Genomic DNA, 13,814 nt, shown 5'->3' with positions numbered 1-13,814 from the left:
TCAGTCGATATGGAACACTTAGAATACACCAACGAACTCACACAGGGAAGAAACCATTTAAATGTATTGAATGTGGAAAGAGCTTCAGTGAAAGTGGAGCACTAAGAAAACATCAACAAACTCACACGGGGGAGAAACCATTTAAATGTATTGAATGTGGAAAGAGCTTCAGTGAAAGTGGAGCACTAAGAAAACACCAACGAACTCACACGGGGGAGAAGCCATTTAAATGTACTGAATGTGGAAAGAGCTTCAGGGAAAGTGGAGACCTTAGAAGACACCAACGAACTCACACGGGGCAGAAACCATTTGAATGTATTGAATGTGGAAAGAGCTTCAGTCGAAATGGAACACTTAGAATACACCAACAAACTCACATGGGGGAGAAACCATTTAAATGTACTGAATGTGGAAAGTGCTTCAGTCTATATGGAACACTTGGAATGCACCAACGAACTCACACAGGGGAGAAACAGTTTAAATGAATTGAATGTGGAAAGAGCTTCAGTGAAAGTGGAAACCTTAGAAAACACAAAAAAAATCACACGGGGAGAAACCATTTCAATGTATTTAATGTGGAAAGTGCTTCAGTCAAAATGGAACACTTAGAATACACCAATGAACTCACACGGGCGCGAAACCATTTAAATGTATTGAATGTGGAAAGAGCTTCAGTGAAAGTGGAGACCTTAGAGTACACCACCGAACTCACACAGGGCAGACATCATTTAAATGTATTGAATGTGGAAAGAGCTTCAGTGAAAGTGGACAGCTTAGAAGACACCAACGAACTCACACAGGGGAGAAACCATTTAAATGTATTGAATGTGGACAGAGCTTCAGTGAAAGTGGATCACTAAGAAAACATCAACAAACTCATGGGGGAGAAACCATTCAATTCAATTCAAATCCTTTATTAGGCATAACACACCACACATTGTCAAACAAGCATCATATACGGACTGTATAAAACTGGGAGCAGAACTGGGGAATATTGTTTTCTTTGTTATAGGTGGTTCCGTAGGTCCCAGTTCCTCAGGCGATAGCAATAGCCTTAGTATCCACTCACTGTTGGATAAAGGTTTTGTGGTATAAGTTGCATAGTTAAATTCCCTGGTGACAGGTGTAGCTAGGAGGGTAATAGATTTCCTTATGGATGCTAGTCTTTCAATTAGTACGTCCTGAGCTTCATGTATTTGTTCAATAGTTGCTATGAAGCGGTTTTCCTTCTCTATGCTGGAGCTTTCGTCTGGTACGTGATTTGGGGATAGGGTTTTAGGTCTTTTAGCCAGCTGGTTCGAGGCTTTATCTGCCTCTAATTGAAGCATCTTGAAGTTCTCGTCCATCATAGACATTGTCGGCTTTATTTTTACCTTATCAGTCTTGATTGTTTCGATGAGAGGGGTGGGAGTACCGGACACTTCAAATAGCCGAGTCACCTGCAATCCAACCCTTTGTAGCTTGTCCTTATTGTCTGAGACTAGTTTGGTTGTGTGCCAGTCTCTGAATGTTATCACAACTCTGTTTAGGTCCTTATCTGATGGCAGAAATTTAACATTAATGATGTTTTCTGCTGGGACGAGCCCTCTAACGGCTAATTCAGTTTTCTTGAGAATATAGATTCTCTGTTGTGCTGGGGAAAGGAGATCTTTGTGCATGTGTACAGGTAGGATGATAAGTTTTTGTTTATTTAGAATTAGATTTCTGCTAGAGTGTGTTGTTTTAGGAATAGTTGCTTGCTTAGGGATCGGGTTTTCCCTTGATTTTCCCGCGGTTCCATTCGGGAGCACTAGTTGCTCTGTTGAATTATGAAGCCTAGCCTTATGGAGTTCCTCTGTTGGATTGAATAGCCCAGCCTTATGGAGGTTTTTATTTGGGCTTGGGCTTGGGCTTTTATCAAGGGGTGGCAGAACTGGGTTAGCTGGGCTCGTTGGATTTGAATTCTCTAATAGCTTAAATAGTCTTGTGAAAATAAAAAAATTCCTTCCTGTAGCACCTTAAAGACCAACTAAGTAGTTCTTGGTATGAGCTTTCGTGTGCATGCACACTTCTTCAGATACACTGAAACAGAAGTTGCCAGATCCTTCTATATATTGAGAAGGGGGGGAGGGGTATTACTCAGAAGGGTGGTGGGAATCGGAGATTGGCAGATAGCTGAGATGAGCCTGATGAGCCTGTTGACGACTCTGTTTCAGTGTATCTGAAGAAGTGTGCATGCACACGAAAGCTTATACCAAGAACTACTTAGTTGGTCTTTAAGGTGCTACAGGAAGGAATTTTTTTATTTTGACTATGGCAGACCAACACGGCTACCCACCTGTAACTAGTCTTGTGAAGTTCACTTTCTTTGTTCGAGATGGGGGCTTTGTCTTCCTTCCCATTTTTACGTTCTTGGGCTTCTTCTCTTTATTCCTGGGACACTTCCTCTTTAAGAGGGGTTTCTTAGGGTCAGTTAAATTTCCCTTCTGGTTTGCTTTAATCCTAGATGTTTTCCTTTTTTCCACATCATGTCGGGTTTTATTGTCCTTGATGTTATTGTTTGGTGTGCTAGAGAGAACTTTGTATGAATGCAAGTTGTCTATTCTCCTAGTTATTTCAGTCAGGGTGGTAAGTAGGCCCAAGCATTCTGAGAGGAAGTATTTGATGTGTCCCAGTTCTCTGCCTATCTGCAACTTCTGTTCATTTAACAGATCATTATATAGTCCTGTTAGTATGTAGGGGAGGCATTCCAAGTCCAGATAGTGGGCTCTTGTGTCCTCCAGGTCCTCATTCGTCACAGTGAGAAACCCCATCTTGTCCCCGGGCCTGGGTCTTTGGGAGGGCTCATCTGTCTTAATTACTGGGTTTTCCTCTTGTGGCTCTTGTTCCTGCTCCAGCCCCGGTTGATTCACTAAGGTTTCATCTTCTATGGCAACTTGTTTTATTTCCGTTGCCAGATTGACTCCCACCCCTTCTTCGTCTGTTTCCATAAGCTCCCCGTACCTGGTGCGGTCTATGGACCATTCGTGGGAGTGTCGTTTGTCAGCATTATTTATTTTGTCTGTTTTCGGTTTAAAATATTGTGAGATTTTCACCTGCCTTCCTCTTGTAGAGGGTTCAGCCGCTTTGGTGAGGGGGATTCCCAGCTCTTTATAGCTCTGTCTTGTGAGCACCATTCTCTAGGTTGAAAGCTTCCCTTATTGGGCACTTTGTTGTAGAAATAAAGGTAGAGTAAAGTTTGGAAAACCGGTATCCAGGCTGTTGGTTCAGGGAGCCTCCCAACCTTTCCCTCTTTAAGCCTTAACTTGGGGCGGGAGGGTATTCATGGGGGAGTTCTTGGACTTATTGAAGTTAGGCTGAATGGAGTTCAGCGGTTTCCTCTTCTTCTTTGGGTGTATTTCAAATCAATCCGTCGTCCGGGAGCTCCAAGGCTGTTAATCCGTGTGGCAGTATCAGTAAACAGTGCGACGGTAAAACAATAAAACAATAGACTAATTAAAACAAGGCGACAAGCCAGACAACCAATAGTCTTTAAAGTCCTTAAGGTGCAGTTTTGGGGTCTTGAAGAGGCTAAAACTAATAAAAACACTTAGTTGAAGTCGGAGGCTCTACTTAGGCTGCTACCTCCATTGCCATCTTGGACTCCTCTGTGAATACACCAACGAACTCACACAGGAGAGAAACCATTTAAATGTATAGAATGTGGAAGGAGCTTCAGTCAAAATGGACACCTTAGGAAACATCAACGAACTCACACGGGAGAAGCCATTTAAATGTACTGAATGTGGAAAGAATGTGGAAAGAGCTTCAGTCTATATCGACACCTTATAAGACACCAACTAACACATGGGGAAGAAACCATTTTAATGTATGGCATGTGGAAGGAGCTGCAGCAAAAGTAGAGCACTTAGAATACACCAACTAACTCATACAGGGGAGAAACCATTGGAACGTATTGAATGTGGGAAGAGCTTCAACAGGGAGGATAAACTTGCATTACACTGGCGAACTCCCACAGGGGAGTAGCTTAAGTCAATATGGAACCTTAGGAAACATCCGCTAACTCACATAGGGAAAACTAGATTTATGAAACATGGAAGAAGCTTCAGAGGGAGTGGAGACCTTAATATTCATAAGATAATTCACACAGGCGGGAAACCATATAAATGTATGGAGTTTTCCACTCAGGTTTCCCAGATTTCCTGGGAAGTGAAGATGATTGTCAAGTCCCTGGATGTACAGAAAAGAATTTCAATAATAATAATAATATTTTTTATTTGTACCACGTCCATCTGGCTGTATTTCCCCCGCCAATCTTGGTGGCTTTCAACAAAATATTGAAATACAATAGTCCTTCAGATATTAAAAGCTTCCCTAAACAGGACAGCCTTCAGATGTCTTTTAAAGTCTGGTGGCTGTTTTTTCCTTTGACATCTGGTGGGAAGGTATTCCACAGGGAGGGCACCACTACCGAAAAGGCCCTCTGCCTGGTTCCCTGTAACTTTGCTTCTCACAGTGAGAACTTTGCTCTCTCCTCCCATCACCAATCTAGCTGCCGCATTCTGGATTAGTTGTTGTTTCTGGATCACCTTCAAAGGTAGCCCCACGTAGAGCACATTGCAGTAGTCCAAGCGGGAGATAACTGGAGCATGCACTACTCTGGGAAGACAGACTGTGGGCAGATAGGGTCTCAGCCTGCCTACCAGATGGAGCTGGTAAACAGCTGCCCTGGACACAGAATTGACCTGTGCCTCCATGGACAGCTATGAGTCCAAAATGACTCCCAGTCTGCGCACCTGGTCCTTCAGGGGCACAGTTACCCCATTCAGGACCAGGGAGTCTTCCACACCTGCCTGCCTCCTGTCCCCCCAAAACAGGACATCTACCTTGTCAGCATTCAACTTTAATATGTTAGCCGCCATCCATCCTCCAACCGCCTCCAGACACACACACGGGACTTCCACCATCTTCACTGGTCCTGATTTGAAAGAGAGGTTGAGCTGGGTATCCGCATACTGGTGAACACCCAGCCCAAACCCCCTGATCTCTCCCAGCGGCTTCATATAGATGTTGAAAAGCATGGGGAGAGGATGGAACCCTGAGGCACCCCACAAGTGAGAGCTCAGGGGTCTGAACACTCAACCCCCAACACGACTTTCTGAACACGCCCCAGTGTATAACAGTGCATCTAGCTCCCAGCCCCTCTAGTGGGTCCAGAAGGATGTTATGGCTGATGGTGTCAAAAGCCTCTGAAAGATCCAGCAGAACTAGGAAACAGCTCTCACCTTTGTCCCTAGCCCGGCGGAGATCATTGACCAGCGTGCCCAGGTCTGTTTCAGTCGCATGATGAGGCCTGAATCCCAACTGGAAGGGATCCAAATGGTCCACATCTTCCAGGCTTCCCTGGAGTTGTTCAGTAACCACCCACTCAATCACCTTGCCAAAGAATGGAAGATTTGAGACTGGGCGATAGTTGGCCGTATTGGCTGGGTCTAAAGATTATTATTTTTTTAAGAAGCAGTTTAATACAGTGGTGCCTCGGTGCCATACTCTTCAGGTTACATACTCCGCTAACCCAGAAATATTATCTCGGGTTAAGAACTTTGCTTCAGAATGAGAACAGAAATCGTGCAGCGGCAGCAGGATGCCCAATTAACTAAAGTTGTGCTTCAGGTTAAGAACAGTTTCACATTAAGAACAGACCTCCAGAACGAACTAAGTTCTTAACCAGAGGTACCACTGTAACTGCCTCTTTCAGTGTGTCTGGGAAGGCTCCCTCACAGAGAGAAGCATTCACCACCCCACGGAGCCCATCGCCCAGCCCTTCCCAGCTAGCTTTTATGAGCCAAGATGGGCAAGGATCAAGGAGACAGGTGGTTGGTTTCACTCGTCCAAGCAGCCTGTCCACATCCTTGGACAGATTGGAATTGATCCCACACAACTTGACTAGACAGGACTCTAGCACTCACCAGCCCCCGCCCTGCTCCCACGGGGGAGTCTACCCTCTGAATCTGAGTGACTTTATCTGCAAAAAAAACTTTGCAAAATCATTGCAGGAGATCATGTGGCCCGTACCGGACTCCATTGGAGAGATGGTTCCATTAAATTGCTAACCACCTGAATGAGTCTCCTGCTGCTGTTTTCTGCACATGCAATAGAGGGGGTGAAGAAGGTTTTCTTCACCTTCGCTATCGCCATTTGGTAGGCTCAACGTTGAGTTCTAACCCGTGTCTGGTCAGATTCAGAATGAGGTTCCGGGCTCCATGCAGTCGGAGAGGGCGCTTCAGAACCAGACAGGCAATAGCCCTGGTTAACTCCACATTCCAATGGGCCACTAGGGAATCAGCTGAAAGGCCATCAGCATGGGATAAAACATCCCCTACAGCATGGGATAAATCAGCATGGGATAAAACATCCCTCTGGAAACAATTTGGATCCATTAAGTGGCAGGGGCGGACCATCCAAATACAACCCACCTCCCTGCAGAGGGGAAGGGTTGTGGAGAAGTCCAGTTGCATCAGGAAGTGATCTGATCATGGCACTTCTTTAGATTCGCTTTTACTTAGTGTCAGATCACCAACAGGTGAACACCAGGTCTAAGTCATGTCGGCGGCTATGAGTTCGGCCAAAGTTACTCAGGGACAGCCCCATGGAGGCCATGCTTTCCACAAAGTCCCAATCGGCCCCTTGTAAGGTTGTGTCGGTGTGAATGTTATAATTCCCCAGGACAACCAAACTAGGTGTCTCCAGGAGAACATCTGCCACAACCTGAAGCAGTTTGGGCAGGGAATCCTTGGTGCAGCGGGGAGATCGGTACAAAGGAATCCTGTACTGCCCCATTGTTCAACTTCAAGAATATGCACTCGGAGAACTGGGTCTTCCCAATAGGACGCCTGGTGCAAATTAATGACTTCCTACAAATCACTGCAAACCACCACCCCCTCCCTGCCCACATGACTTGGGTTGCTGTGCGTAAGAGAAACCTGGTGGACAAGCAGTGGCAAGGACAGGTCCATTGCTGCATACAAAAATTTTCTTTTGGGATGTCTGTTGTTAATAGGCCCCAAAAAACATTTCTGGTTTTTTGGGGAAAGTATGTCGTAACATTTTATTTAATTCTTCATTAACGGTATCCCAAATTTATTTAATTTTAGGGCACCTCCACCACATATGGGAGAAATTCCCTTCTTTAAGTTTGCACCTCCAACACTTTCCACTGGTGTTTTGGTACATTTTAGCCAATTTCAAGGGTTTAAGATACCATCTTGTTAGGGATTGATTAGCTGCTTGTGCGTAAAAACGTGCTCCCTCAGAGTTTGTGCGACCCCACAAACCTCCGTGTGTGACGGAGCTCCTCAGACATGTCTGCTCTAGTCACTAGTAGAGTCCGACAGTGGCTGTCTGCGGAAGCGTTTCCAGCAAAGGAGCTCCTTAACGGAAACGCGTCTCCTGGACTCACGGCGTGACAGTTTCCGGCGAGGTGTGGGTCTCCCTATGGGAGACTCAGATACCTCCCCACTGTTCTCGCTGGAAGCTTCCCTGAGCCCTCCCTCCTGCTCGCATTCCCTCAGAGACCCACTCCTCCCCCTGCTGGTCCCTGCTTCAGCTGTTGAGTCTCTTTCTTCCTCCCTGAGTCCCTCCACCACCTGATGCTCCGATGGCAGTTCCCTGACATCCACCTCCCCTCCAGGGCCCCCCTCACCCCCTCCCATTTCCTCTCCCCTGGGAGGTGAAGGGATAAAACCCTGAAACGAATCTTCCTCATCTTCCGACGTCTCGAACAATTCCCTCCATCGATCGTCGTCCTGGCTCGCTGAATCCTCTTCCTCTTCAGAATCTGAGAACCCCTCCAACTCCTCTTCCTCGTCGGTGGTGGCAAAGTATTCCCTTCGGAACCTCGCTACAGGCTGAGGTTTACGTGGGAACCTCTGATGAAAAGTCTCTATTAAAACTTCGTCATTGACATCCTCTGCCCTAACCCAGGTGTTTTCCGACTCCGGTTCCCCTTCCCACATTACCAAATACTCTACTTGATCTCCCTTCCACCTGGAATCGAGGATCTCCGCTACATGGTAGCTGTGTTCCTTCTCCTCCATTGCTGGTCCCCTAGTGACCCTCCCTTCACTGTCTCCTCTATACGGTGACAGCAACGACCTGTGAAAAACTGGGTGCAGCTTCATGTGGTTCGGTAACCGGAGCCTGAAAGCCACTGGATTGACCTGCTGCATGACTTCAAACGGACCCAGCCTTTTGGGTCTTAATTTCTTACAACCTCCTTTGAATGGCAACCCTTGGGTTGACAGCCACACCTGGTCCCCCACCCTGATGCTTTCACCTTCCCTTCGGTTTTTGTCTGCCTGCCTCTTATATTCCTCCTTAGCCCTGTTTAAGTTGAGTTGGAGCTGGCGATGGATCGCTTCCATTTCTTCAACGAACTGTTCTGCAGCTGGAACGCTCCAGTTCTCCCCCTCCCCCCCTGGGAAGGCTCTGGGATGGCACCCGTGATTAGCCAAAAAGGGGCTCATCCCCGTGGACACGTTCTCTGCATTGTTGTAGGCAAATTCTGCCAACGCCAGCTTCTCCACCCAATCATTCTCTCTGTCATTAACATAACACCTCAAATATTGTTGGAGAACCCCATTTGCTCTTTCCGCCTGCCCGTTGGTTTCTGGATGACGGGCCGTTGAAAAATTAACCTCTACATGCAGTAAGCTCATGAGCTTCCTCCAGAACCTGGAAGTAAATTGTTTCCCTCGGTCTGAAACCACCCTCAAGGGGGCGCCATGCAACCGAAACACATTCTCTACAAACAATTTGGCTGTTTCTTCTGCTGTGACCGCATGTGAGCAGGCTATAAAGTGGGCCATTTTAGTTAACAGGTCTACTACAACCATGATGGCTGTTTTCCCTCTAGACCTTGGCAGATCAGTCATGAAATCTATTGCCACTGCTTCCCACGGTCTTTCAGGTGTGGGCAGTGGTTCTAATAAACCAGCCGGCGCCCGCCTCTCCCCCTTGGCTCTTTGGCATTGTTCACACCCTCTCACATACTCCCGCACATCTTCCCTGACCTTGGGCCACCAAAATTCCCTGGTAACCAGCCACATGGTCTTGTGTTGCCCAAAATGCCCTGCTGTGGGGCTATCGTGCAGCTGCTTGAGTACCTTCTCCCTCAATTCCCCTTCAGGTATATATAACGCTCCCTTATAATACAATGCCCCGTTTCTCTCCTCAAAACCACCGGATTTGTCTTCCTCCCTCCTGAGATCCCTGAGTTTGTCCTGGGCGTATGCATCCTGCACCGTACCCTCTACCAATTCCCTTTGCCCCACCAAAGTCGCCCCACACACCCAGCGGTCCTCTGGAATGATATGGGTTTCTTCGGGTGCTCCCTCCCCCTCCAAATATTCAGGTTTGCGTGAGAGAGCGTCCGCCCTAACATTCTCTGGGCCTGGCACGTAACAAATCTCAAAGTTAAATTTGGAGAACTCCTGGGCCCATCTCAACTGCCTTTGGTTGAGCACTCGCGCAGTTCTCCAATACTCTAGATTTTTATGGTCCGTGCACACTTGCACCTTATGTTGTGCACCAACTAGCAGATGCCTCCATCTCCGGAACGCCTCATGAATAGCAAGAAGTTCTCGGTCGTACACCGTGTAGTTCCTCTCGGATTTGTTCAGCTTTCGCGAAAAGAAGGCACACGGTCGCCACTCTGACTCCTCCTTCCCCGGCTGCAGAAGAAGCACCGCCCCTATGGCTCTGTCAGATGCGTCTGTTTCAACCCTTAGCTTCTTTCGTAAATCCACATGCAGAAGTTGTTCTTCAGAGGCGAAGGCCCTTTTCAGCTCCTCAAACGCTCGCTCTGCCTCCGCCGTCCATACAAACTTCTTTTTACTACTGAGACAGTCAGTGATGGGCGCCGTCAGATGGGCGAAGTTGCGGATGAACTTACGATAAAAGTTTCCAAACCCTAGGAACCTCGGCACATCCTTCTTGGTTTTGGGTGTTTTCCATTCCAGCACTGCCTGTACCTTGCCGGGATCCATGGCCAATCCCTTGTCTGACAGGCGGTACCCCAGGAATTCCACCTCCTTGGTATGGAACCGACACTTCTCCAGTTTGACCCACAGCCTGTTGGCTTGCAGTCTGCTCAACACTTCTCTGACGTCTCTCACATGTTGCTCCTCATTCTCCGAATACACCAACACATCATCTAGGAAAGCAACGCAATTCTTGTAGAGCAAAGGGCCCAGTACGTGGTTCATAAAAGATTGAAAACACGCTGAGCCTGCTTGTAATCCAAATGGCATAACGAGGTATTCAAATGCCCCCAAAGGGGTAAACATGGTGGTTTTCCATTCATCCCCTTTCCTTATGCGTATCAGGTTGTACGCCCCCCTTAGATCCAGCTTTGTAAAAATCTTTCCCTTCCTCACCCTGGTCAAAATATCATCAATTCTGGGCATAGGGAAAGCCACCGGTTCAGTCACTGCATTTAACCTCCTAAAATCACATACAAGTCTCGGCTTGTCCGCGTTTTTTTTGTCCACAAAAAACACTGGGCTACCCCCTGCTGCTTTGGACTCTCTGATGAAGCCTCTCTTCAGGTTCTTGTCAATAAACCCTCGCAACTCCTGCATTTCTCTGTCTGACATGGCATACAACTTGCCCACGGGAAGCTGTGCTCCAGGGAGTAAATTGATCTGGCAATCAAAGGGTCTATGAGGTGGTAGTTGGTCAGCTTCCTTCTCGCTGAACACGTCGCTGAGATCTGCATACTGTGGTGGTACCTTCACCTTCTCCATTACTTCAGTCCCTGCTAGGGTGGCTTGGGCCCCTGCTGAACCCTTTTCCCCTTTGCAGTGTTCTAAGCAATGTGCTGAACCAAAGGACACCACTCTTTGATGCCAGCCAACCAGCGGATCATGTAGAGCTAGCCAGCTCATTCCCAAAATAATGGGAGCGCCTCCCAGGGTGGCCACATTAAACGCTATCAGTTCTGTGTGCCTTGCCACCCTCATTATCATTGGGACAGTCTGCAAGCTGACTCCTCCTCCCAACAACTCCCTGCCATCAATCGTGGTCACCTGCAGGGGGTTGCTTAAAGGGATAGTCTGTATCTGGTGTTCAGCAGCAAACTCCTTGCTCATAAAATTGCAGGAGCTGCCTGAGTCCAATAGCGCCTTTATTTTTAGGGGGTGCCCATTTTGCAGCTCTAGCGACACTTCAATCACTAGAGCAGGTCGAGGAGCTTCTGGCACGGGCACTTTCACTGCTCTTTGGCCTGGCTGCAGTGCCCCGATTGTGGCAACCAGGCGTTGGCTTTTACCTGCTCCGTTCCCCCCTGTTCTCCCCCCTCAACAGCTCCCACCATCCCTTGCCATTCCTTCCTCTGGGGGCAGACTCTGGCAAAGTGGCCTGGCTGTTGGCAGAGATAGCATTTCCGGGGGCCCTTTCCCTCCTTCTTAGCCCCCTCGCTGGTTTTTGAAAATGCGCGCGCGCGCGCTGTTCCGATTTCCATCGGCTCTGCCGGCGGGAAAGCTGGCTCAGGAATGTCTGGAATGCGGAACTCCTTCCAACGTTCCCCTCTCCCTTCCCGCCTCTCCAAGGCTCTTGCCTCCTGCCGCGCTCCTATGGTCAGCGCAGATTTGGTCAGCTGATCCATAGACTCCGCCCTGGGGCTCCGTGACAGCTCGTCTTTCACCGCCGAAGAAAGACCTTCTTCAAATAGCATTTGAATGGGTGCCGCCGATAAATCCCAACTCAGTCTGTGAATCAGCATGGTAAACTCAGTCCAGTACTCACGGACAGATGGACTTCCCTGCTTACAAGCCATTAGCTGTCTGCGCACCGCCCCTTCCTCAATATCGCTGGAAAACATGATATCCATTGCACGAAAGAACTTCCTCGTGTCCTTTAGTATGTCATTGTGCGTTGCCATTAGGGGTCGAACCCAGTCTTTCTCAAGATGCCCAATTACGAAAGCAACTCGCGATTCCTCATCAGGGAACTCATCGAACTGCACATTAATGGCATATTGCATCTCTGTCCTAAAGGCATGGTAATCCTTGGGGTCCCCCCCAAATTTTTGCACCAATCCTGGTACCTTTCTGGGGAATTGAGTGGCTCTCCCCTTCTTGTCTGCATCCTGAGCCCTTCTCTCCTCCAGCCTCGCCGTCTGCAGCGCCAGCTGGACCTCCAACGCTCGGTATCTATCTTCCAAGCTTGGACCAGCTCCAGCCCCCGCTCCTCCGGTTCCGGTTGGTTCGCTCATGATGCTTTCTCTTGCACAGGCAGCGTACAGAGACTGTCGGACTGCTGTTAGGGATTGATTAGCTGCTTGTGCGTAAAAACGTGCTCCCTCAGAGTTTGTGCGACCCCACAAACCTCCGTGTGTGACGGAGCTCCTCAGACATGTCTGCTCTAGTCACTAGTAGAGTCCGACAGTGGCTGTCTGCGGAAGCGTTTCCAGCAAAGGAGCTCCTTAACGGAAACGCGTCTCCTGGACTCACGGCGTGACAGTTTCCGGCGAGGTGTGGGTCTCCCTATGGGAGACTCAGATACCTCCCCACTGTTCTCGCTGGAAGCTTCCCTGAGCCCTCCCTCCTGCTCGCATTCCCTCAGAGACCCACTCCTCCCCCTGCTGGTCCCTGCTTCAGCTGTTGAGTCTCTTTCTTCCTCCCTGAGTCCCTCCACCACCTGATGCTCCGATGGCAGTTCCCTGACACATCTGTACATCTTTTTTTTTTAAAAAAAAAATATTTTATTGTATAGCATGCTGTAAATCTTATGTCTCTTTTCCGTAAGTTTTTCCATTTTTCTAAATCAATTGTATGACCGAAATTTTGTGCCCATTTGACCATGACATCTTTAACCCCTTTGTCTTTTAAGTGCCAATTTAATAATAGTTTATACATTTTGGATAAATAAAATTTGGATAAATTTTTATCATCATTTATAATCAATTCCTTGTCTATTTCAAATAATTTTGTATCAAATCCATTTTCTTTCTTGTCTTCCTCAAAAATTGCATTTAATTGATGGTATTGAAACCAGCCTATTCCTGTATGTCTTATTGTTTCATATTTTTTTCATTTGTAATCTATTATTTACTTCCTCTAAAAGATCTTTATACATCAACCAATTTGAATCCATATTTTTCTTTTTACTGCCTCTGCCTCCATTGGTGACAACCACCATGTGGTTTTTGGTTCTAATAATTTTTTGTTCCTTTCCCAAACTTCATATAAGGCTTTCCTAATAATGTGATTTAGCAATCCATTGTGGATTTTTGTTTTCTTATAATCCAGGTAGCTGTGCCACCCCACTATATTATCCTAGCGCTCAATATCCAATAATTTAGTATTCTTCAATATCATCCATTCCTTAAGCCAGACCAGGCAGGCAGCTTCGTAGTAGATCCTAAAATCTGGCATTCCAAACCTTTCTTTGTTTTTGGTTTCTGTTAATAATTTAAATTTAATTCTGGTTTTTTTGCCCTACCAAATGTATTTTGCCAAATACCTGTGCCATTCCTTAAAACAATTTAAGCCATTAAGAACCAGAATTGATTGAAAAGGGAACAGCATTTTTGGTAAAACTACCATCTTGATTGTAGAAATTTTACCCACGTGAGTTTTAATATACTCCAGATTTCTAAGTGTTTCCTAATTTTGTTCCATACCTTAATATAAATGTCTTTCTATAAATGAATGTTTTTCATGGTTATACAAATTCCTAAATACTTTGCTCTGTTAGTAATTTTAAGTCCTGTTTCTATTTCTAACTTTACTTTTTCTTGTGTATCTATTTTTTTACAGAGTTTTGTTTTTTCT

The 13,814-nt window shown here is 46.8% G+C and overlaps 2 protein-coding genes across 2 annotated transcripts in view; both read left to right on the top strand.

Moving 5' to 3' along the window:
- LOC310701811 (uncharacterized protein) overlaps window positions 1-4,268 on the top strand; it is a 64,170-nt gene extending 59,902 nt beyond the window's left edge. The window contains exon 4 of the mRNA XM_083493211.1: window positions 3,689-4,268. Within this exon, the coding sequence (XP_083349337.1) occupies window positions 3,689-3,752 (64 nt within the window). The 3' untranslated portion in view covers window positions 3,753-4,268. The remainder of the gene's footprint in view (window positions 1-3,688) is intronic.
- LOC310701273 (uncharacterized protein) overlaps window positions 1-13,814 on the top strand; it is a 64,679-nt gene that overhangs the window by 16,601 nt on the left and 34,264 nt on the right. The window lies entirely within an intron of this gene.

This window comes from Podarcis liolepis (assembly GCF_965112155.1).
Source record: "Podarcis liolepis genome assembly, chromosome: 2".
Classification (NCBI taxonomy): Eukaryota; Metazoa; Chordata; class Lepidosauria; order Squamata; family Lacertidae; genus Podarcis; species Podarcis liolepis.
Note: the sequence above shows the minus strand (reverse complement) of the source record. Positions and strands in the feature narration are given on the sequence as shown.